At 40.1% G+C, this 23086-nt stretch overlaps 1 protein-coding gene and 1 non-coding gene across 3 annotated transcripts; both read right to left on the reverse strand.

Moving 5' to 3' along the window:
- Positions 1-112: 112 nt before the first annotated feature.
- Positions 113-12753, reverse strand: asip2b (agouti signaling protein, nonagouti homolog (mouse) 2b). Of its 2 annotated transcripts, none has more exons than XM_026149844.2 (4): positions 12565-12735; positions 12320-12442; positions 5738-5811; positions 113-886 (listed from the first exon to the last, which is right to left on the reverse strand). In XM_026149844.2, exons 1-4 carry the CDS (start codon positions 12668-12670, stop codon positions 719-721), a joined length of 471 nt encoding a protein of 156 aa, XP_026005629.2. In that variant the 5' UTR covers positions 12671-12735; the 3' UTR covers positions 113-718. The 2 variants fall into 2 exon arrangements, with proteins under 2 accessions (XP_026005629.2, XP_080148873.1); XM_080292747.1 differs by lacking the exon at positions 113-886 and adding an exon at positions 1497-1741 and having other exon boundaries at positions 12565-12753.
- Positions 12754-18105: 5352 nt separating this feature from the next.
- Positions 18106-22264, reverse strand: LOC113010674 (uncharacterized). Its single transcript, XR_013903423.1, has 7 exons — positions 22128-22264; positions 21950-22043; positions 20361-20447; positions 19534-19682; positions 19145-19428; positions 18949-19054; positions 18106-18842 (listed from the first exon to the last, which is right to left on the reverse strand). It is a non-coding gene; the product is annotated as an uncharacterized LOC113010674 (transcript).
- Positions 22265-23086: the final 822 nt, after the last annotated feature.

Genomic DNA, 23086 nt, shown 5'->3' on the forward strand with positions numbered 1-23086 from the left:
TTTTTAATCCTGTGTACCGCATTTACTCTAAAATCAACATTAAAGTAGCAAATCATTAAAAATGATTTTTAGCATCTTAATAGGTTCCACATGGAGCAATGCAAGGAGAATGTAGGCTTACAGCGTGTTTATTCAATAGCAAAAATATAAACTCCTTAATCCACAAGAGGCAGGCAAGTCCAAACATATATATCTGATTTTCAAGGCGTGGGGTACATAAGTAAATGCCATTTGGTCCTCATTAAGTCTAAAAGCAACAACACATTTATGTTCCAAAGTAAATTTACTTGCAGGTATCCCCAGCAGCAAGATATTCAAAAGCAGCAAAAATGTGGGAAATACCCATAATGCAACACACAGTTAATATCAGATTGTCTACATACATGAAAAAGCACATCACCCATCTCTTTTTATGCATACATATAATGTTTTAAGATATTTTAACACTGTGCAAAGATTTCTGTGAGTATTTTTTTTCCGCTGAAGACAGAAGAACTCTTGAATAAATACAAACAAATACAAACAAATGCCTCACATAATATCAGAAGCATTTTTCAAAATGCTTCGATTTTATTTTGAAGTTTAATCGCTTAACCGCATTTGTGCAGACAAACCCACAGAGCACATGTGAATCTTTCCGTGCTCTTTTGTCAACCACAATATATGTTCAGGCGTTGTGATGTGTTTGCGTGCATGTGCATGCATGTGCGTGCTGCATCTAGGTCCTCTTTAAGCAGAGGGGGTTCATCCTCCAGCAGTGACAGATGGTGTTGAAGAGTCGACAGCGGCAGGAGGCGCAGGGGTCGCAGCACAGCAGGTGAGGGGAGCAGCTTTCCATCAAGCGTCCGCAGCGACGCGCCGGAGTTACGAGGTTCGACTTGTGCTTCTAAAGCAATTCCAACAGAGACAGAATATGTGGAAAAAGCACGAGTCAGTGGAAGAAGTGGAAAAGTCTTTTAAACACATGTGAACTATTTGACCCCCCGACTCATGGCAGCTCTACAAAGCGTTTTAGTGTTGTTTCGGTTTTACAGCCATTAACTTCACTGTTATTACTAAACGATTTTTTTTAAATCAGCCTTTTGGCAAAAGCTTCAACAGTTTGTTTTGTTGTTATTTTTTAAATTTAGGCACAAGTCCTGTTTACTCTTTTAAGAAAAATCTCACTCACTGAAACACGTTTTGTTGCGAGAGTTCTGACAGGGACTATAAGAGGGAGTCAAATTCATCCTACATCATAGGACAACACATACAGTGCACTTGATCTAAAGTGGGCCAGACCACTTAAGATGGAAATTCACCTTTCTAACAATATGATAACATTTAATTACACATTTATTCTTTCCTGAATTTAGGCCCTTAAGTTTGACACCCATGGACTAGAAAGATCGAGCGTATTTCTTGCATAGTTGCTTTTCTTCTGTGATCTTCTCACATACAAGGTCTTAAATAATCAGACCTCATCTTATCCTAAAGACCTCATAGTACTGTATGTGTCAATTCAATTCAATTTTATTTATATAGCGCCAAATCACAACAAAAGTCGCCTCAAGGCGCTTCATAGATACAGAGAAAAACCCAACAATCATATGACCCCCTATGAGAAAGCACTTTGGCGACAGTGGGAAGGAAAAACTCCCTTTTAACAGGAAGAAACCTCCGGCAGAACCAGGCTCAGGTAGGGGCGGCCATCTGCTGCGACCGGTTGGGGTGAGAGAAGGAAGTCAGGATAAAAGACATGCTGTGGAAGAGAGACAGAGATTAATGACAGATATAATTCAACGCAGAGAGGTCTGTTAACACATAGTGAGTGAGAAAGGTGACTGGAAAGGAAAAACTCAATGCATCATGGGAATCCCCCGGCAGCCTACGTCTCTTGCAGCATAACTAAGGGAGGATTCAGGGTCACCTGGTCCAACCCTAACTATATGCTTTAGCAAAAAGGAAAGTTTTAAGCCTAATCTTAAAAGTAGAGATAGTGTCTGTCTCCTGAATCCAAACTGGAAGCTAGTTCCACAGAAGAGGGGCCTGAAAACTGAAGGCTCTGCCTCCCATTCTACTTTTAAATACTCTAGGAACAACAAGTAGGCCTGCAGAGCGAGAGCGAAGTGCTCTAATAGGGTGATATGGTACTACAAGGTCATTAAGATAAGATGGGGCCTGATTATTTAAGACCTTGTATGTGAGGAGCAGGATTTTGAATTCAATTCTGGATTTAACAGGAAGCCAATGAAGGGAAGCCAAAACAGGAGAAATATGCTCTCTTTCTAGTCCATGTCAGGACTCTTGCTGCAGCATTTTGGATTAGCTGAAGGCTTTTCAGCGAGTTTTTAGGACATCCTGATAATAATGAATTACAGTCGTCCAGCCTGGAAGTAATAAATGCATGAACTAGTTTTTCAGCGTCACTCTGAGACTGGATATTTCTAACCTTAGAGATGTTGCGCAAATGGAAGAAAGCAGTCTTACATATTTGTTTAATATGTGCATTGAAGGACATGTCCTGGTCAAAAATGACTCCAAGGTTCCTCACAGCGTTACTGGAGGCCAAGGTAATGCCATCCAGAGTAAGAATCTGCTTAGATACCATATTTCTAAGATTTTCAGGGCCGAGTACAATAACCTCAGTTTTATCTGAATTCAGAAGCAGAAAGTTAGCGGCCATCCAGGTCTTTATGTCTTTAAGACATTCCTGCAGTTTAACTAATTGGTGTGTGTTATCTGGCTTCATGGACAGATAGAGCTGGGTGTCATCTGCATAGCAGTGAAAATGTATGCTATGTCTTCTAATGATGCTGCCTAAGAGAAGCATGTATAGTGTAAACAGAATTGGTCCCAGCACTGAACCCTGTGGAACTCCATAATTAACCTCAGTGTGTGAAGAGGACTCTCCATTTACCGTACATGAACAAATTGGAGTCTATTAGATAGATATGATACAAACCACTGCGGTGCAGTACCTGTAATACCTACAGCATGTTCTAATCGCTCTAATAGGATATTATGGTCAACAGTATCGAACGCTGCACTGAGGTCTAGCAGGGCAAGCACAGAGATGAGTCCACTGTCAGAGGCCATAAGAAGATCATTTGTAACCGTCACTAAAGCTGTTTCTGTGCTGTGATGAGCTCTAAAACCTGACTGAAACTCTTCAAAGAAGCCATTCCTCTGCAGATGATCAGTTATCTGTTTGACAACTACTCTTTCAAGGATTTTTGATATGAAAGGAAGGTTGGAGATTGGCCTATAATTAGCTAAGACTGCTGGGTCTAGCTCATGGTTCTGAGTCTGACGACTCAGTGTTTTGTGTTTCCTTATAATATTCTATGTTCTTGTTTATTCTGATTATGTCTTTTGTTAAAGTTTGCCATTTGTTAGGTTTCTGTTCTGTGCCTGCCTGCCTGCTCCCACTTCTCTGTGTTCCCTCTGTCTGTCCATGGTGTCACAGTGTCTGCTCGTGAATCTGTCTGTTAAGTTCAGTGTCTTGTCCGGTTCTCTGTGTCTGTGAGTTTCCTGTTTTATTCTGAAGGTCGGTGTCTCATGTGAGTGTTCTCAGCCTGACGTCTGTGTCTCGTCAGCCCTGATTTCTCCCAGGTGTGTTCCCCTCCTGTGTCCCATCCCATGATTACTCCTGTGAGTATTTAAGCCCTGTGTGTTCTCCTGCCTGTTGCTGGTTTGTCTGTGTCTCCCTGCGGGTCTGTTTTTGTCTCTAGGTTTCAGGTTTGTTATATTCTTAGTTTTCCCAGTTTAGGCTTTGTCAGTTCTGTTCTCGCCACCCTCGCCTTTTGTTGTATGTCATCCTCCTCAATAAAAGCCCACACATCAGTAGTGCCTGCATCTTGGGTCCTTTAATAATTCCCACATGGTTTGCTGTGCTGACAGTATGTTTACTGTTGCTTTACTGATGGTTCCTAGGATATTTAAAAGTAAGGGAGGGTGAGCCTTCATCTTCAAGACTCCTCTTCTATGAACCAGCTCCCAGTTTGTGGAGACAGACACTGTCTCTACTTTGAAGATTAGAGTAAGCGCTTTCCTTTTTGATAAAGCTTATAGTTATGGCTGGATCAGGTCACCCTAAATCCTCACTTAGTTATGCTACAAAAGGTCTAGACTGCTGCAGGCTCCATGATGCACTGTGCGCTTCTTCTTGATTCACCTTGTTTCACTCACTATGTGTTTATACACCAGTCTGCATTTAATGATTTGTTATTATTAATCTCTGGCTCTTGTCCACAGTGGGTCATTTGCCCTGTCTCCATCCCTTCACCCTCAGTCAGTCACTGCAGATGACCACTGTGCCATCCTCTACAAATTATTTCTCATGCTGTAATTCATTCATAAGTGTCCTCTTTCTACAGTTTTCTTAATACTGGGTCGTTTAGATACCTGATTTATAATTATGTGGCACAAAAAACTGTGAAAGTCATGTGACTCAATCCGAGTCTTATAAGACAAAAAGCAGTTGTAAAAAAAAAACAACTAACGCAGGTTGATGCACTTTCCACAATTGCCAGAGCAAAGCTGTTTAACTGTCCACCCTTTTCTCCAGCCTCTCACCCCACCCGTAAAACCCAGTTTTATCCGTCCATAAAAACCACACATTTTTTTCCAGTTCATTTCAACCAAGTAGAAATAAGACTTCTGAGCCCTCGTTACGCTACATCAACAGCGTGGTATTCCTAACGGGTAGCTCCAAAAAACAATGTCCACTTTTTTGTGGTTGTCTAATTAATCTACAAAAATTTCAAAACAGACGATGAAAGCAGGACTTAAACTTCAAGTGACTCGTTGACAGCCGGGATAAGCTCAACACAGGAATTTATTATGAATGAATCAAAACTTTTTTGTTAATGAACGTAAATGTGACACATGCAAGTCATTTGGTTCTCCGTTTCTTTTTCATCTGGTTTGGAACTCCACGAACACAAAAGTATTTAAACAGCTGGTAAATTTCATCTGAGTTTCCTGATCTTTCTCTCATCATCCTCTTACACAGACACTTCCTCCTCTGCCTTTCTTGTTGCCATCAATTGTTGGTGTCAGTCTCTATCTCACCCGTGAGCTAACTTTCATGCTAAAACACAGTCTCAAGAGCTAAAACAGCTAAAAGTTAAAGAGCTCCTTGATTGTTAGGCTGATGTGAAAACACTGATCTGAGCACATTTCAAACTTTGCATAGATAATTGTTCGGTTTCACTGGAGGTTTTCTGCATGGAGTTTTCAAGAGATAGCTTGAAGATTGATTTGTTTGTATTGTTTTAACAAAATGGTTTCAAGAAATATGTCTTAGCAATATAAAAAACTACAACAAGTGAGTTCACGACACTGAGGGCAGGATTAAGGTCACACTGAATTTCTATCATCACTGTTAAATTATTGTGATGTGCTACGTTTTCATTGGTGGGAAATTTGATCCTTGTGGAAAACTGGGTTGTGTTGCTGTCACCACATTTTGCTGCATGTCACATGTGTTCACTGCTGTCTGGCGTTTTCCTGCCAATGGAAAGCAAGCAGCAAATTTTCAAATCCAATAAACAGGATTATAAATTCGCCTCACAATAAAAAAAATTGCCTAACAAACCGAAAAAGGCATTTTCAGGAACATCTTTACAAAGACTAAGGGCGTGTCACTGAAACATGTCAGCAACTACCTCTGAATACTTTTAAAAGGAGCAATTTTAGTGTTACTACTAAATCAGTGAGTTTATGACAAATAGAGTCGACAGTAAAAACTTACGGGAGTGACACTTTGGCGTGGTGGAGAAATCTTTTGCCTTGCAAACAGCCGCCTATTCTTCGCTTGGCTCCAAACTGGGAATGGAAATAAAAGCAGAGTCAAAAGATCAATTCAGTGTTTCAACAATGCAGCCCCTTGTGCACAATACATGATTAAAAATTGTAAATATGTACAATAGTAAATATTTTAAGACTCTAATACTAAATACTACAAGAATCGGCCCTTAGATTATGAAATAAGGAGACCAGGATCTCCTGTTGGAGGGAGTGTCTGGGCACCAGCCATGGTTAACCAACAGCGAGAGCAGAGTTGAAGCCACACAGGAGGGGGAGGGGTTAAAGCTGACAGCTGGCAAAGTCGGAGAACTTGGAGCACGGGCTTGTTTTACAGTAACTGGGGTCCAGAGCAGGAAATTTATACAATATGCATATTTTTCCTCAAAACAAGCCAAAGAAAACCCAGCTTTACTGACTAGAAAATGTGGGCATCATATTTGTGGAGGGCTTTAAAAACAATAATACGTTTTATTCAATTGTATTATAGTCTGTGCTTGCATGGATGCAAGGAAAAAAAAGGTTATTTTTGCTAATGTTTTTTTATATGCATCATTAAGTAAATACTAAAAAGGTTTTCTCAAAGTCTGCTCATTTGTTGTCTTTGAGATCTCCATCGTCTTTTCTTTCTGGATCATCTATAGTCTAGTAGGAGGAAAGATTTATGACTGATCAGCTGAACATCTACAACTCCTTTTCCTCAGCAGGGGAGTTTCTGTCAATCGTGACTGATTTTTTCTTCTTGGCTGTGAAGCAAGAGAAAATTTTTACACATTTAGAGCTAAATCATTTATTTTGCTTTATACTTGTAAGAAGTCCAGTCAAAACAGCACAGCAGGTTTCTTTTCTTCCTCCAAATTATTTTGCCATGCCAAGCCTACAAATGGACATAAAATGGCCTGCATTTGTATAGCGCTTTACTCAGTCCCTAAGGACCCCAAAGCGCTTTACACTACATTCAGTCATTCACACACACATTCACACACTGGCAATGGCAAGCTACATTATAGCCACAGCTGCCCTGGGGCGCACTGACAAAGAGATGTTTGCTTTAAAGCGTGTTGGTATGTGATACGCATCCAAGACTCCAAGACACTGAGGTGTTTTGTTTTGGGGATTTTTTTCACAGACAGAAATGGCAGAGAAGGTAGCCAACGTTCCACTGGAAATCAGAATTATTTGACTCTCGGCCAGCCTGGACATTCTTTTGATCATAATCGAAACAACGTTTTCAAACCACTCACCTCACATACTGGCACCAGCAACACACTCACCCTCCCATACCGGATGCTGCAGAAGTTCAACAAATCAAAAAGCCTCTCTTTTGGCTATGACTTCTTTCCTTCTGCCCCGTGACTGATAGCTGCAGCACCTTTTCTTACCATCCAGCACAACACAGATATAGTCTAAACATCTGCTCAAAAATAAAAATCGCCCCAAGGTGTTGTGCTGGATGGTAAGAAAAGGTGCAGCGCAACACCTTGGGGCGATTTTCTTTTTTTGACCAGATGTTTAGACTATATCAGCCACATTTGTGGAAAACGCCCTTTCTTGTGCCTCCTGCTGTTCCCGAGGTTCTCGTGTGCACCCTGATCTTATCTTTATTTTACTACGCTATCTGAAATTGTCTTGTCCCCATCAATCTTCTGCAGGAAAATATGATGAACTCTCATCTCCCATGTCCTCTCTGTGCTTACATTTGAAATGTTTCCCTCACTCCTGCTTTCTCATGAAAATCAGATGGTTGGTTTTCCGTGTAGCTCAATCATATTTAGCTCACTTTTCCAGCCTCTTTTAAATGTTAATAGAGCAATTGGCTGCTAAAGCCAAGTGTTTTCCCCACTTGATTATAAGATATCCACACACTGAGTGATCACATTTGTAACTGTGGTTTAGACTGTATGTCAAAAGGTGATGCTGTGTTGGTGTAGCATCTGTCATATTGCTGTTTAAAAGCAAGAATTCTAAATCAAGCTGTAAATACTTTCAATTGTATCACAATCATTTTGAGGTTAGGGGCCCTAAATATGCATTTTTCTATTAACAGTACATGCAAACAGGAAACTTTCAGCTGCTCCAAATGGAAATACAATTTTTTAACACTTGATTTGGCAGAGACTTCACACCAGACCTTCCTCACATAGTCATTCATCTGGGCTTGAGAACAGAAGGAGTAGACAAGCTGAAAAGGCCAGAGGTGGGACCAAGTCATTGTTTTGCAAGTCTCAAGTAAGTCTCAAGTCTTTATCCTCAAGTCTCAAGTCAAGTCTCAAGTAATGTCAGGCAAGTCAGAGTCGAGTCTCAAGTCACTGGTGTAAAAGTCCAAGTAAAGTCACAAGTCTGAAACTTTGAATTTCAAGTCCTTTCGAGTCTTTAAAAAAAACAAACGAAAAAATAATGTTGCAGTTATGCTAAATGTAAATATTAGACCATCTAATTTTAAAATCTGTGTTTTTCTCAACACATACAAAATAGTGAACTTAGAAAATATACACAAATTGTGAAATTGCACCTCTTTAAAATGCAGCTCAATTAAACCTAGCTCCAAGAATAATTTTCACCGACAGTTCTGAGATACGCTGCATGTTATTCTTGGATGCGGTTGTAGGACCAGCTTTAAAATCGCATGACAAAAATATCATACACATTAAAAAAAACTGTATCACCAACGTAGCCTGGAAAACATTTGCTAGTTAGATGAAGTCAGCTATCTCATTGTAGCACATTTATATGCATATTTATAATTATACGGTTCTTGGAGTGAGTGCATACACTCATGAAGTTTAGTAACTTCAGGTCACTGCAACAAGCCCAGGTACAGTTTACCGACGGATGGGTGCAGGACCTTGAAATGCACCGTGTAGAACGAAAGACCATCGTACGTATCATAAGTTTACCAGTCTCACAAATTGTCTTCATAAATACACATTCATTAACCGTTTATTAATAGGACCTTTGAGCTCAACGGTAATTAATTAGTAGTGGAAATAATTTCTGGTACCCATCACAGAAATGTAGCAGTGACAACAATATTGTATGCTGTAATCGTACTGGGCAATTAGTGATACAAAAAACCTGTTTTATCCTGTGAATAAAAGTATATGTTTTTGTCAATGTACCATAATAACAGAGGCGAAACGCAATATTGTGTCAGGACAATTTACTATTTATGCACAATAAACAAAGGAGCATAGCGCGACAATTTCTGTTCAGCGCCAGACTTGCTTGTAACCTATATCACCAATTATGTTATGAAAATGACGTATTAACTACTAAAAAACACTGACCTTCGTGTAAATGCTTGAGCAGACTAGCCTGTTAGCTGGAGTGTTCTGGGACGTTATATTTGACCTTTGAATGGCTGCAATCCAGGCCATCCGTCGCGTCTTTGTTACTTCGGAAACATGGCTCGAACAATTTCTCTTCAACGACGTAATCCGATAACAACCGATCTCTTTACCCGTCGGCTTCCCGTGGCTGTCATGCGACCGGCTATTGCAGTTAATAATACAACAGCTTCTTGACATTTTTGTGTTTCTTTTTATTGCTGTGTGACTGATTTCAATTGAAAGCCTGCGTGCGCTAGTACCGCTTGCCACGAATTCCCAGAATCCTTTGCGGTTCTACCCGTGAATGACGTCACATTTTCAATCTCTATATAATATGCATGTTAAATTTTATATTTGGGGTAAAATATCAAGTCTTTTCAAGTAAACCGGTTCAAGTCCAATTCAAGTCCCAAGTCATTGGTGTAAAAGTCCAAGTCAAGTCACAAGTCTTAGAACATTTTTTCAAGTCAAGTCTAAAGTCATAAAATTAATGACTCGAGTCTGACTCGAGTCCAAGTCATGTGACTCGAGTCCACACCTCTGGAAAAGGCTGCATATGATGGGGCGATCGTGGCTCAAGAGTTGGGAGTTCACCTTGTAATCAGAAGGTTGCCGGTTCGAGCCCCGGCTTGGACAGTCTTGGTCGTTGTGTCCTTGGGCAAGACACCTCACCCGTTGCCTACTGGTGGTGGTCAGAGGGCCCGGTGGCGCCAGTGTCCGGCAGCCTCGCCTCTGTCAGTGCGCCCCAGGGTGGCTGTGGCTACAATGTAGCTTGCCATCACCAGTGTGTGAATGGGTGGATGACTGGATATGTAAAGCGCTTTGGGGTCCTTAGGGACTAGTAAAAGCGCTATATAGATACAGGCCATTTACCATATGCATCATCTCGCATGCGAGGTGATGCATATGCATTTTAGCATATGCATGTTAACGCATTTCCCTATTTTGATTCTGCAGAATCAAAATAGGGAAATGCGTTAACCCCTAGACTATGAGACCACAGTGCACAATGCACACAAACACTGTGGTTGAACTCATTACATGCTACCAGCATACACTGACACTCCAGAGCTGTTTCTCAAGGAAAAGGGTTAGCGTTAAACCATCTACTGTTGCAAATGATTATTGGAACCATTAATCATCATTTTATATGTGTAAATATTCAGCCCATTTTCCAGTGTTCCAGCTGCAAACTCTTATCATGCTGGAACATCAGAGGGAAGAAATACTGTCTTTAAAAAGAAATAAATAGCTATGATTTAAATGTGTCTCTGGTGTTTGGTATCTGGTTTTCCCCTGAAAAGCATCAGAATTGTTTTGTTCTAAGAAAAAATGTGAAGGGTGTTCTACTCCTTTCACATCACCAGAGCAAACGGGCTCTTAAAGGCATTGTACACTGTAAAACAAAATCTTAATATAAAAGTATTTTACTGTGTATTTTACAGTTTTGTATTGTTCTTCTAGAATATCATTAAATTCACATAAATAGACTGTGATTTCACATTTCAAATGTAAATTAACGTAAAATCACTGTAATCTAATAAAACATAATTTTCTTGTTTTTTAAATATTGTTAAACATTCACAAATGTATCATGATTTCACAAATATCTGTCCGTTATTTGAAAGATTGAACTGTTAAATTCAAATGTATGTAATGCTATGGAAAAATATATAAAATGATTCTTATAAACTTTTTTTAAATCAAATAATTATTATCATTGTTGTCATTTAGGGCGATCGCTCAAGAGTTGGCAGTTCGCCTTGTAATCAGAAGGTTGCAGGTTCGAGCCCCGGCTCGGACGCTCTCGGTCGTTGTGTCCTTGGGCAAGACACCTCACCTGCCACCTACTGGTGATAGCCAGAGTGGAACTGTAAGGCGCTTTGAGGGTCTCAAAGAGCCCTATATGAATGCAATCCATTATTATTTAAACCAACTGTTAACTGTATATTTCTGTACATTTAAGTATTATGATTTATATTGCCGCATTCATTGACCTTGTTTATAGGTAATTTCATTGTTTAATCACATTAAATTGTGCCTAATTTAATGTTTAAAAGCACTTGAAAAAGGCAAAATCCCATGTAAAATTAGGGCAACAAATTGTATTTTCATTACTGGAAATAACCGTATTTTTATGAGTAAGTTATTTTCTGATATTTTACGGTATTATTTTGGCGCCCCAGCTGCCGGAATATTACTGTTTTTTTAAGATGTTTTTTCTAACAGTGTAGAGGTGTCTGAGGCTCTGACCTCACTGTGTCACAACTGTTATGGTTTTATTTAGTTCGTTTTATTAATCCGCCCCGTGAAACTTCAACAGTTCTCCACCAGCATGACTGGATAATGTTTTTTCACATGATCAGCTCACCTAATAAACATAATATACTACTACCACACTACGTGGACCACTGCAGGGATGCTTCTCCAATAATAATCCGCAGACATTTAAAACACTTGAGATCACTTTGTTGTTGCATTACAATGAAGAAAGCAACGGCAGCTTCTTGAAGAGCAAAATACAATTATTGTTTATATTCTCAAGTTATATTGAAAATGGTGAAAAAAACTATTTTTTGACTATATTACAGGTGAGCTTGTCTCTACAGACAGAAGCCAGACTTAGACAAACCTGGTGGACATTGTTTGTCATTTAATGCCCAAAGCTCAGAATTAATCTCAGATCATTCCATCTTCATTTTAATTTGGTTGCTTTTTTAAATTTGAAAACACAATGATAAATTTACAAAATGTGACAAATATGTGACATATACCCCCCCTCCCCCCATAACGATTGTAAACCAATGCTATGCATTAACAATGCTGAAATAAATCCTGCTGTTATCAAAGCTTTAGCGTGTGTGCTGCCTGGACTGGGAGTTCGTTAAGTTTTACTATTTTCGGGTCGTAAAGGAGATCCCTCCTCTCAGATGGATTTAGTTATGTAATTATTTATTTAATTATTGGGGGGTTTTTAATGATTTTTTTAGTCTGCTTAGAATAACGCATCTGTTTATACTAAGTGCTCAGTCCTCAGACACACAGACCCACAGACCCTCATCACTCTGTGTCATTATCTATCCAGCACTGTAAGCAGCGGTATTGTCGGTGAGGCTCCAGCCTCACGACTCTTTTTAATAATAATAATCATAAATAAATAAAAACTACATCAAATCAGGTTTGTGCTCATCGATCCTTACCTGTCACATTCTCCCTTTTCCGCACATCCTTCTTGGTGTCCTCTGCCCAGGACATCGGCAAGGCAAGCAGGAAGAAGCACAACAAGTGTTTGCCGGTGATCTTCCTCATGATGATGATGAGATCTGTTGATGACAATGGTGCAAAAAAACAACAACAACAACAACAAAAACAATCAGTCTAACGTTTAGAAGATAAATATCGGACTTTAAGGGGCTAAAGGAGGAGAAATCTGTGAGTGACGTACGCCTTGGCTGGTTGGTTCCCTCAGGTTTCTCTCTGGCTGTGAAAGAGGAGGTGGGCTGCGAACGAGGACTGAAACACGCACTCGCGACGTGATGGGCTCGATGCATAGCAGAATCTGGTTGAAGACCAGTCAGTCTACACTGAGAAATTACGGGAGAAATTACTAAATTGAAAAATACAGGGGCGGATTTATTGGTCTTGTGGAGCCCCAAAGCAACCCCCCCCCCCTCCTCCCCACCACCACCACCACTAAATAGGTTATGATCTTCACAGGTGTATTTTCTCACCCTTGCAGACACAGACTTGGAGCAGACAGTGTTGAAATACAACAAATAACAAGAAACTACACTTGCTTTGTGGTATTGCACAGTCCATACAAAGAATCAAACATAAAGGAATATTTAGCTTTGCATGATTATGATGGTGCAAAACAAACCCAATTTTGCAATCTGCACTTATGTATTTATTATTCAGTATAACAGAAACCTTTTCTTTTTAAATGCTAATTTAGAAAAAAATTGTGCCTTAGAGGACAACTTTGGACTTCAGGAGTGCAAATTCTGCGGTTGTATTATAGCCTCACTCCCTCCTGCACAGCTGCTTTGTGTACATCTGCTGGCCTGCATTCAAACAGAAGCCTAACTGGTGGGTGGACTCAGGGTCCTTACATCAATGGGGTGAAATTGTTGCATTTACAATACTCTGGGTGGATGGGAATTGCTGGATTATGTGAACATAAATATATATATATGTATACATATTTTGGCTCCCCATCACAGAGAGTGCTCCCTGCATCTGTGGTTTTCACTGGAAACAGTTGAATATGTATTCTTAGCGTATGCCGTGCCACTTCAGTATGGTTTCCTCGTGTGCTCTATGTTAAAATGGTGATATTCCGTTAGAGAAACCTGGAAATTATATTAAAGAATGGTCTAGATTTTTTTTTTCCAACGGAGCCCCTGCTTTGCTGTTGGCATTGCAAAAATATTCACTAAACATTAGCATCTGCACGGCAAGAACAACAGCTTCTTTTTTTTAAAACCACACTGATGCTGGATTTCAAACTTGCCCTGAGGGCCCCAGATCCTGTGGTTTTCATGTGTTACTGTTAGTTTGTGGTAAGTGGAGGATTTTTATTTTTATTTTTTTTAAATTTTATTATTTTTTCATGTTTGTGGAAGTGGAATAAAAACTGAGAAGAACTTCATAGAGGCCCTGCTTTTGTACCTAATCCCTTGGCCCAGAGACAACCTGTGTCAAAAACAATTTTTGAAACATTTATTCTTTGAGATTAAGTCGTGCTTTCTGGGAACATATTTCTAAATAGTTTTGCTTAATCAAATTACCTGAAGATAACACAGCAAACCAGGAGCATGGTGGGCTTCCAAAGTACAAAAACTCATTGTCTTGGGGTCTTTTGGCAAAATATGCCATGTATAGTAACTTAAAGGCACATTAGGATTTACCCAAATAATAAAAAGAGTGTGGGAACATAAACACGGGTCAGCAGCAGCCCACCTCATTGGGATTCTCACATAAAACCTTAGAATCCAACTCATTTCTGAACTGCTGAAAGAAAAAAATATACCCATATATCAAAAGTCAGAAAGATTGAAAACCTCTCCAGTATAGCTGGTCTGTGTCTCGTGTATACAATATAAAGAGCCTTTCTGTCCCATCACGTTGACAAATAGCTTTAAGATTAAGATTAAGATCGACCGAAGCCTGTTTTTAATATGATATATGATATGATATGTAATACCAGAACGTTTTTGAGTCATTTGTGATGAAAGTGGATCAACTGTATAGAGTCAGTCATTTACAAATGGGAGTAATCACAGGGGGAAAGTGAAATTACTCCTTTTTTTGCATTTCTCATATATGTTTCACTTGTCTTGTTTTTCTTGTGGAGCGTGTGCCAAGTTTTTGATTCTACAAACAGATGTAGCGAGCAATAACCAGAGGTTTAACGTGATAAATGAATCTCTATGGTGTTCCATCGTCTCCTCATACACTGATGCACACGTGGCAGGTAAGTTTACAAAGTTTCTCTGTGCTCTGGCTTTGAATGCAGACTTCGAGTCACGCATTTCTGAGATAAACAAAAATAAGCTGCAGTTCTCTGTCAGGTAAATTTGAATTCCCTGCAATCCTGAATTGGATAAGAATTACTATCTAATATGATATTAATTACTACATCCAAAAATGTTGGGATGCTTTTTAAACTGCAAATAAAAACAGAATGCAATGATATGTAAATGCCATAAACCTGTATTTTATTTAAAATAAGACACAGAAAACATGTCAAATGGGTAAGCTGAGGAAGTTCCCAGATGTCCTTAAACATCTGGGAGCTCAGGAGAGCATCTGCTGGACTTCTGGCAGAGGAATGTTGTCTGATAGTTGTGTGATAGCTGCACAGCAGTCCTGGGTCTTCTTTACTGTATTTTCCATTTCATGGTGCTCCAAATGTTGTCAGTTGGTGAAATATCTGGATTGCAGGCAGCCAGTTCAGCACCTTCTACGGTGAAGTCGTGCTGTTGTAACAGATGCAGTTTAGCGTTGCCTTACTGAAATATGCAAGACCTTCCCTTCTGTATTGGAGCACATATTGCTCTAAAACCTGCATAAACTTCTCAGCACCGATGGTGCCTTTCCAGGTGTGCACACTATGATTTTCATAGGCACTAATGCACCTCAATACCATCAGAGATAAAGGCTGAAGACAAGTTGATAACAAATTTCAGATTTCAGTTTTCCAGGTTGCGTCAACCCATTTAAAGGAGCTTTGATGGCGATGTTACTGGATAGTTGTCACATTTGGCTTCTTTGCATTTTAGAGCTTTAACCTGTATTTATGGATGCCCCTGTGGGCTGTGTTCACAGACAGAGATTTCTGGAAGTGTTCCTGCTGTGATTTCCCTGTTATTACTGAAGTGCTCTCTGAGCCCAAACATCACGGGCATCCAATATTTCACCCGTGTCCCTTGCACACAGAGATTTCTCCAGATTATCTGAACATTTTGACAATATTATGCTCTGTAGATGAGATTATTGCTGTCTTTACAAATGTACATTGAGGAACATCATCGTGGTAAACTTCTGCACATTTTTACTTCTGAGAAGCTCTGCCTCTCTAAGATGCTCTTTTTATACCCAGTCATGTTACTGACCTGCTGTCAGTTAACTTGCATAGTTACATAATATTCCTCAACGCCTCTTTTTAGCAGCACTTACTTTTCCAGCTTTTTCCCAACTTTTTTGGACGTGTTGCTGACATCACAGTCAAAATAAGCATTTTTTCATGAAATAGTGAAACATCTCAGTTTAAACATTTAACATGGTTTCTGGTTCTATTGTTCTATTTAGTTCTGTTTTCTATCTGAAAACTGTTGTATTTGGTTTTAATTGACATTTTATACAACATCCCAACCTTTTTAGAAATGGAGTTGTATATAACTCTCACTGCAAGTGGCCATTTCTTACAAGTGTAGTGAGACAGTCAAGGCCAAGATTTGATTTGGCTGCTTGTAATAGGCATCTTTAAAAAGAGCGGTCAAAGTTTAATTCAATTTAACTTTTATTTAAGTCTGGATGAGCTGTTTTCTTCTATACATGCTTTATAATAATATAATGATAATATCTTAAAAACTCAACTCAATGAAGTAAATACTAAGAGGAAAAATTAATCAGGTTCAAAACCTTAGTTTAGACATTTTCTCATTAGTATAACGGTACTTTCAGTCAGTCTTTTATTTTCCAAGGGGTCGCCACAGCAAATCAATCCACATAGTGGGTTTAGCATTGGAAGCCTTCCTGACATAGACCTCAGTGCTTGGAAGGAGCACTGGGAGTGCACTAACTTGTGGCTCCCTGATGCTGGGTTCATGTCATCTCCCTGTTTCCAACTTGTGATCTTTCATGTGCAAGTCACACATGTTAACCACTGCAATGTTAAGTATATAACACTTAACCTGCTGATGGTGGCGAAGGAAAAAGACGGTCCTGGATACGAATCCACCAGCCGGCTGGGATCTTCCTGTGCAGTTTGAATGTTCTCCTTCTGAATGTGAGCGGGAATAATTGTCTGTGTCTCTGAGTTAGCCTCGTGACAGACGAGTGACCTGTCCAGGCATCTCGCCCCATGACAGCTGGGATAGGTTCCAGCTCCCCTCCAGCCTTCAATTGAATTCAAAATCCTGCTCCTCACATACAGGGTCTTAAATAATCAGGCCCCGTCATATCGTAATGACCTTGTAGTACCATATCACCCTATTAGAGCACTTCGCTCTCGCTCTGCAGGCCTACTTGTTGTTCCTAGAGTATTTAAAAGTAGAATGGGAGGGAGAGCCTTCAGTTTTCAGGCCCCTCTTCTGTGGAACCAGCTTCCAGTTTAGATTCAGGAGACAGACACTATCTCTACTTTTAAGATTAGGCTTAAAACTTTCCTTTTTGCTAAAGCATATAGTTAGGGCTGGACCAGGTGACCCTGAATCCTCCCTTAGTTATGCTGCAATAGACGTAGGCTGCCGGGGGATTCCCATGATGCATTGAGTTTTTCCTTTCCAGTCACCTTTCTCGCTCACTATGTATTAACAGACCTCTCTGCATTGAATCATATCTGTTATTAACCTCTGTCTCTCTTCCACAGCATGTCTTTATCCTGTCTTCCTTCTCTCACCCCAACCGGTCGCAGCAGATGACCGCCCCTCCCTGAGCCTGGTTCTGCCGGAGGTTTCTTCCTGTTAAAAGGGAGTTTTTCCTTCCCACTGTTGCCAAAGTGCTTGCTCATAGGGGGTCATATGATTGTTGGGTTTTTCTCTGTATCTATGAAGCGCCTTGAGGCGACTTGTGTTGTGATTTGGCGCTATATAAATAAAATTGAATTGAATTGAATTGAATTGAATTGAATTGAATTGAATTGAATTGAATTGGACAAGTGGTTAAGAAATTTATTGACTGATGGATGGATGGTTGGAAATTTTATAGTAATCCATCCTACAGGGACAACGTTCGTAAAACTTCAAACTTAGTGTCAGTGCCAGAGAAAGTCTTGGGAGGCCACAAACGCCTGTACTAAACAGTGACCATTTAACCACCACCCTCACACTCCACCGCCTCCCTCCCACGGCCCTGATAACCTTAAGCAAATGGACCGATAATAAACAATCAGAGAAATGATAAAAACTATAAAATAAATCATTAAATCTTTGTTTTTTGCCACCTGATTTGTCCTTCATAATTAAACAAACGGGTTTAATTATGAAGCCGCCTGCATCTCTTCATGCAGTAACACTGTGAAATACATAATTCTTTCTGCCCACCTCAAAAGAATATTTCACAGCTGCTGGGTAAGCTGTGGCCAGACTCACTGGATCCTGTAAAGAGTATGAACGTTTTTCTGCAGCCAAGCAAGCTGTAAGTGTGTTTATATATCTGACTATGGACAACCAGTTTTTCATTGTTTTCATTGTACAAATCTAATAATTAAGCACCAACCTGCTCACAGCGACAGCATAAAAGTAGCCTTCATGACCTCGGATAAGCCACACATATCTGGTTTATTCAGCGACTCAAACAGAATGAGTGAAAGGAAACAACATGGCCATTCAGTGTGATAACGGGGGCACATGAATGAGGCTTTACTTGGATGGATGTGGAGCTCTCTCTCTCACACACACACACATTCACACAGGCTTCCTTCATTGATTGCGAGCTGTTATTCACTACTGAAGAGGAAAACATCTCTCCCCTGCTTTTGTGCTTCTCTGCACTTAAATCTTACAGAGATTTCCCCGTGCGAGATAAGAACAGAACATCAAGTTCCCAGTGTCCCTCTCACTCAGATCTTTGCTGTCTCAAACTGTTATTGTGTTACAGTGCCCCCTTGTGGTCGTTCTGTTTTTTCAAATTTCCTATGCTTCAAAAAGAGCTTGTGTTCACTAAAATTCAAGATCAATGAAACATTGTCATCGATATGAATTGAATACATTACTTTGAAATAAAAAAATAAATAGGGATTTTTTTCCCCCTCATTAGGCAGCATAATATGCTGTAAATACACATTATGGGACTTCTATGTGCTTGGTATTTTGAGGTAGTACTCTTAGTGACACCCTGAAAAGAATCAAATAAACATATGCATGGCAGGGGTTGGATTAAACTGCATCTGATGATTGTTTCGGCACTGCGGTGGTCACATCATAGACTTTCTTGTGCACTTGGGTTTAAGAGGAACCAGCAGGATGTCTGATGACCACTTGCACATGTTACTGTCACCTAGAGAAGAAGATACAGAAAACATTATTGATCATTAACACCGACATTTAAAAAAAACAGTGTTAGGTGACTGAGATTACATTTGTTGGTTCGATATGTTATTTACAGTTTGTTTCTTTGTCCATGTCAGTCACTGCATGTCCTCTGTGTCACTGTCTGTGGGGGTGGTGATTGTTGAAGCTTCAGAGCTCTCAGCAGAAAGTGACGGAGATCTGTGTGAGACGGGGGAAATGAACAGTTTCAGCACAGCATGCAGCTCCTGCTTTACTGTGTTTCCAGCTGTGCAACAGAAACATAATTACTTGGCTTCTTTTAGCAGCAGGTTGAGACAGTTCTCTCTCTCCTCCAAAGTCTTCTTCAGCCTGTCGGCTTCTCTCTGCTTGTCCGCGAGTTCGCTCTGAAGACGAAGGTGAGTTTCCTCGAGACTCTCACAAAAGGCCAGAGGGTGTTTGAGATACACAACGTTCCTTACATTCAACCCCTGAGACAATATCTTTGAGAGCAACGTGTCCTCACCCTGCTTTCCTCCAGGCTGTCAAACGGACTCGGTGCTTCAACCAAACACAGAAAGCGTCTTGCAGCTTCACTGGGGAACCAAAGGGGTTTATGTACAGGTCAAAATTAAACACGATTCAGGTCACCCACTAGAGTAGTACTGAAAAAAAGTCACAACACATGCACACACACACACCTTCTGAGGACTTCTTTGTGTAACACTAGGTTCTCCAAAAAGGTCTGCAGTCCAGCTTTCCTCCCTTCTAGAAACTCCTCGTCATAGCTGTTTTTGAGTCAGCGCTTAGGAGGCAGGGCTGGATGAAAGCTGGGGAAAAGCTCTTGAAGCTGCGTCAAGGCGACGAGCAAAAAGGGCAAAAACGGGAAACCAGAATCACTATGGCAACAATATTACATCAATGAGAGCCGAAAGCGTCGCTGAATCACGGTGCCGCAAATGAAAGAACAGTTGCAGCAAGGTCTGCATGTGTATCGGACAAATGCATGAGGTAAAATGTCACTTTATAGGTTTTTCATTAGTCTGACTAATTTACTTTATGGGGGTGAGTTTGATAGCTTCACAGTATCACTCCACCTACAACATACACCTGTAGGGGGAGTGCTGGTTCTATCCCTGTCATTAAATATACTGGCTGTGAGCTGAACAGTCGCTGTGTTGTCCTTAATTCAAGTTATATTCTCCCCGATTCAAGGGTGCAACATGTGTGCCCAGCAAAGAGAGCGTACTGAACAAATCAGGCAGCAGATTGTTGCAGCCCTCAAACCAATCCACATGCACATCCACATGCAGCTAAACCATCCTTTTACTGCATGTGGAAAAATGTTGTTGGTTAAGACTGGCCGAGCAAAGTAATAGTCACTGATACTCAAGTGCTGAAGCATTTGCCATATATAATCTACCCCCTCCAGCCTCTCCGGGCTCCTCACGGCACGTCATTTCACCACCATGAATGTATAGGCTGCTTTACTAATATGTAGCTGCTGAGGTGCACGATATCTTCTCACCTTGTCACTGAGCCTGCAGAAGTCCGTGTATCTTCTGAAGATCACCCAGCTGTCTCCCTGACTCCCCGCCACCAGGATTTTATAAACCTACAGAACACAGATGACTATATGACAAATAACAGACACACGTATTGGTTTGCACTGAGTGCCTTGGCAAGTTGACACTGTACGCGTGTATTTCAGGTGCACATAAGAGCAAGAGCAGCAGGATAGTACAACATGTATAAGGAACATTGTAAATGCATCCTTTAAAAACAGCTGTAATGTCAATAAGATGATCTGTAATAAAGCATTTATAACACATTAAGAAAGTCTGGGTGGCGTATTTCACCCCTCTTCTCACAACAAACTGTAAACTGCAATATTATTCCTGTCACCGTTGTTCAGGTTTTCTCAGAGTGAGTGGATTGGTCTTGCTGTCTGGGTGTACGTCAGCATAGAACTGAATGAGATGTCATTACAAGCAATGCTGCTCAGGCAGCCGCATGCATATTATAAAATTAAACCTGAATCATTGATGACAAGTTCTTTATTTAGAAAGCCAACAGCTGCTCTCTCTTACTAGTTGTTTTATTTCTTCAGTTCCTTGATGACGACTTTCATCCGTGGTGCTAAGACAAAACCACGTCAGTCCAGTGTGGAATTCCCAAAGGTAGAGCGCCAACACAAAACTCCGGTAGCTGACAAATCTCGAATGAACCAATTTATTCTAACAGACATGCTGAAACAATCAGAGGATTGTTTTATTGTTTTATTTCCTGTTCCAGCCCTTTCTTTCTCTTTTGCTAGACAAATTTTAAAATGATACGAGTTCCTCTGGTTCCACAGTGTAACGGTTTGCACATCTGCCTAATCTGACTGATCCTGAAAGGAGATGCAAAACCCAAATCCGATAAAAAGAAATGTTCCAAACACGTGGCGTGGCCTGCTTTGGTGTTCCTTTGTGAAGGCAGCGTGTTCAACTCACACCCTCAGCATCAGCAATTACAACTTTTGTAATTCACTCATTTTTTGCCCACACAGCTAAATCCTTTCCAAAAAAACAAATATTGTTTGAAATTTAGCCAACAGTGATGTTATTTATAAAGGTAAAAATCCAACAAGCTTTTATTGCAGGCTTTTAAGGTCCTGCCCTTGTTAATGCAGTTTGCACAGTTTGTTCTTGGCTCTCTTGACTTGAACATGCGACTTTTACTTGTTTTATTATGCAGCTAACACACACACACATATAATATATATATGTGTGTAAGAATGTGCTTACTTAAAAATACATGATTGCACAATTTTGGAAACCCCTAAATCTGAGATCCTTTTTTCTTTGGTTTTTCTTTTTTTTGTTTGGGTTTTTTTACATCAGGCCTGTTGTCTGCAGGAAAAGAAGAGCCCTCCCTTTAAATTCCTACTGTGAACTTTGTCCTCTCCTCCATATATATATATATATATATATATATATATATATATATATTGGGTGAATGTGCAGTAGTAGCAGCAAGCAGGTGAATTCTGTACATTAATAAGAATAGACATCTGACTATTTTACAGGATAGACAATATAAACATATTTAAAATTAAAGGAATTTGAAATGTACATTGTTCCAACAAGGCCTGCTCACGCTGACCCAGTCCACTGGAAAAGGTACTGGAGTAAATGGAATAGCTATCCGTGGTGGTCTTAGTGACGTACTGTGAACAAGGACACATGGTGAATTAGAATAAACACAGGGGGAACCACATGTACATGCACAGAGAGCATGGTAGTGTACTTACAGCGGATCAGTGCAAACACTTCCAGTGAGTCAGAGCGGGTGAAGGAACTACAGCACAGGGTTTTATAGAATCAAGCTTTGTTTCCCACCTGATCTGTGTAGGGATTGTCTCACTCCATACTCTTGCTGGCTCATCAAAAACACAGGGCAGTTTGTGTGACATTCACGTAAGCAGTATCATAGTACCTGATTTGTTGAAAGTCTGTTCTCGGTTTCAGATTACAGAGGGACACAGAGTCATGTGCTTTATGGTGTGTCTCATCCAACAGCACAAAAAGGGCGCATCCTGTTTCAGTAAATCCTAACAACGCACTTGTAAAAGGTCAAATTTATTACAAAAAATACCTATAATTTCAATAAATTAACACTAACTGTGACTTACCAAAAGGCCCAATTATCACGTAAACTCAAATTTGGAGCGATCAAATTATAAACACATAAAAAAAATCAATAATAATAATAAATTTATTGAGACATCATGCATTTAACTGTCTTATTTGAAGAGTTTGTATAAGATCCTTTAAAGATCTGCTATCAGGATGTCTAAACTAAACTAGGATGTCTAAACCGAAGTTCTCTCAACTAAAACTAAAACCTATACTGCTACTGAAAAGAGAAAGTGCTACTTATGATCACATGAGACGAACATCGTATTTTGACATGTCTTTATAGCGTCGACACATCTGTAGGAAAGCCCCTGTTTTTTGGTGGGGGGATTCCCGCTGCTAAAAATCCCAATATTACCAATTGGGTTCATGCCGCAGGAGGAGGAGCTTTGTATCAGCGAAACTGAAACTAAAGTTGAGGTAAAGGCTCATTTATGATTTATGGTATTTTAACAGCGTGCCTCCTCAGTGTTTTTCCTAGACTTACCTCGCTGTTATCCATATTTGTACTGGGATTCTGAATGCGCTCAGAGGGCTGCTTGGAAAACGGGGTCAACTGTCTGAAGTTCTCCAA

This window comes from Astatotilapia calliptera, chromosome 18 (assembly GCF_964374335.1).
Source record: "Astatotilapia calliptera chromosome 18, fAstCal68.1, whole genome shotgun sequence".
NCBI lineage: Eukaryota > Metazoa > Chordata > Actinopteri > Cichliformes > Cichlidae > Astatotilapia > Astatotilapia calliptera.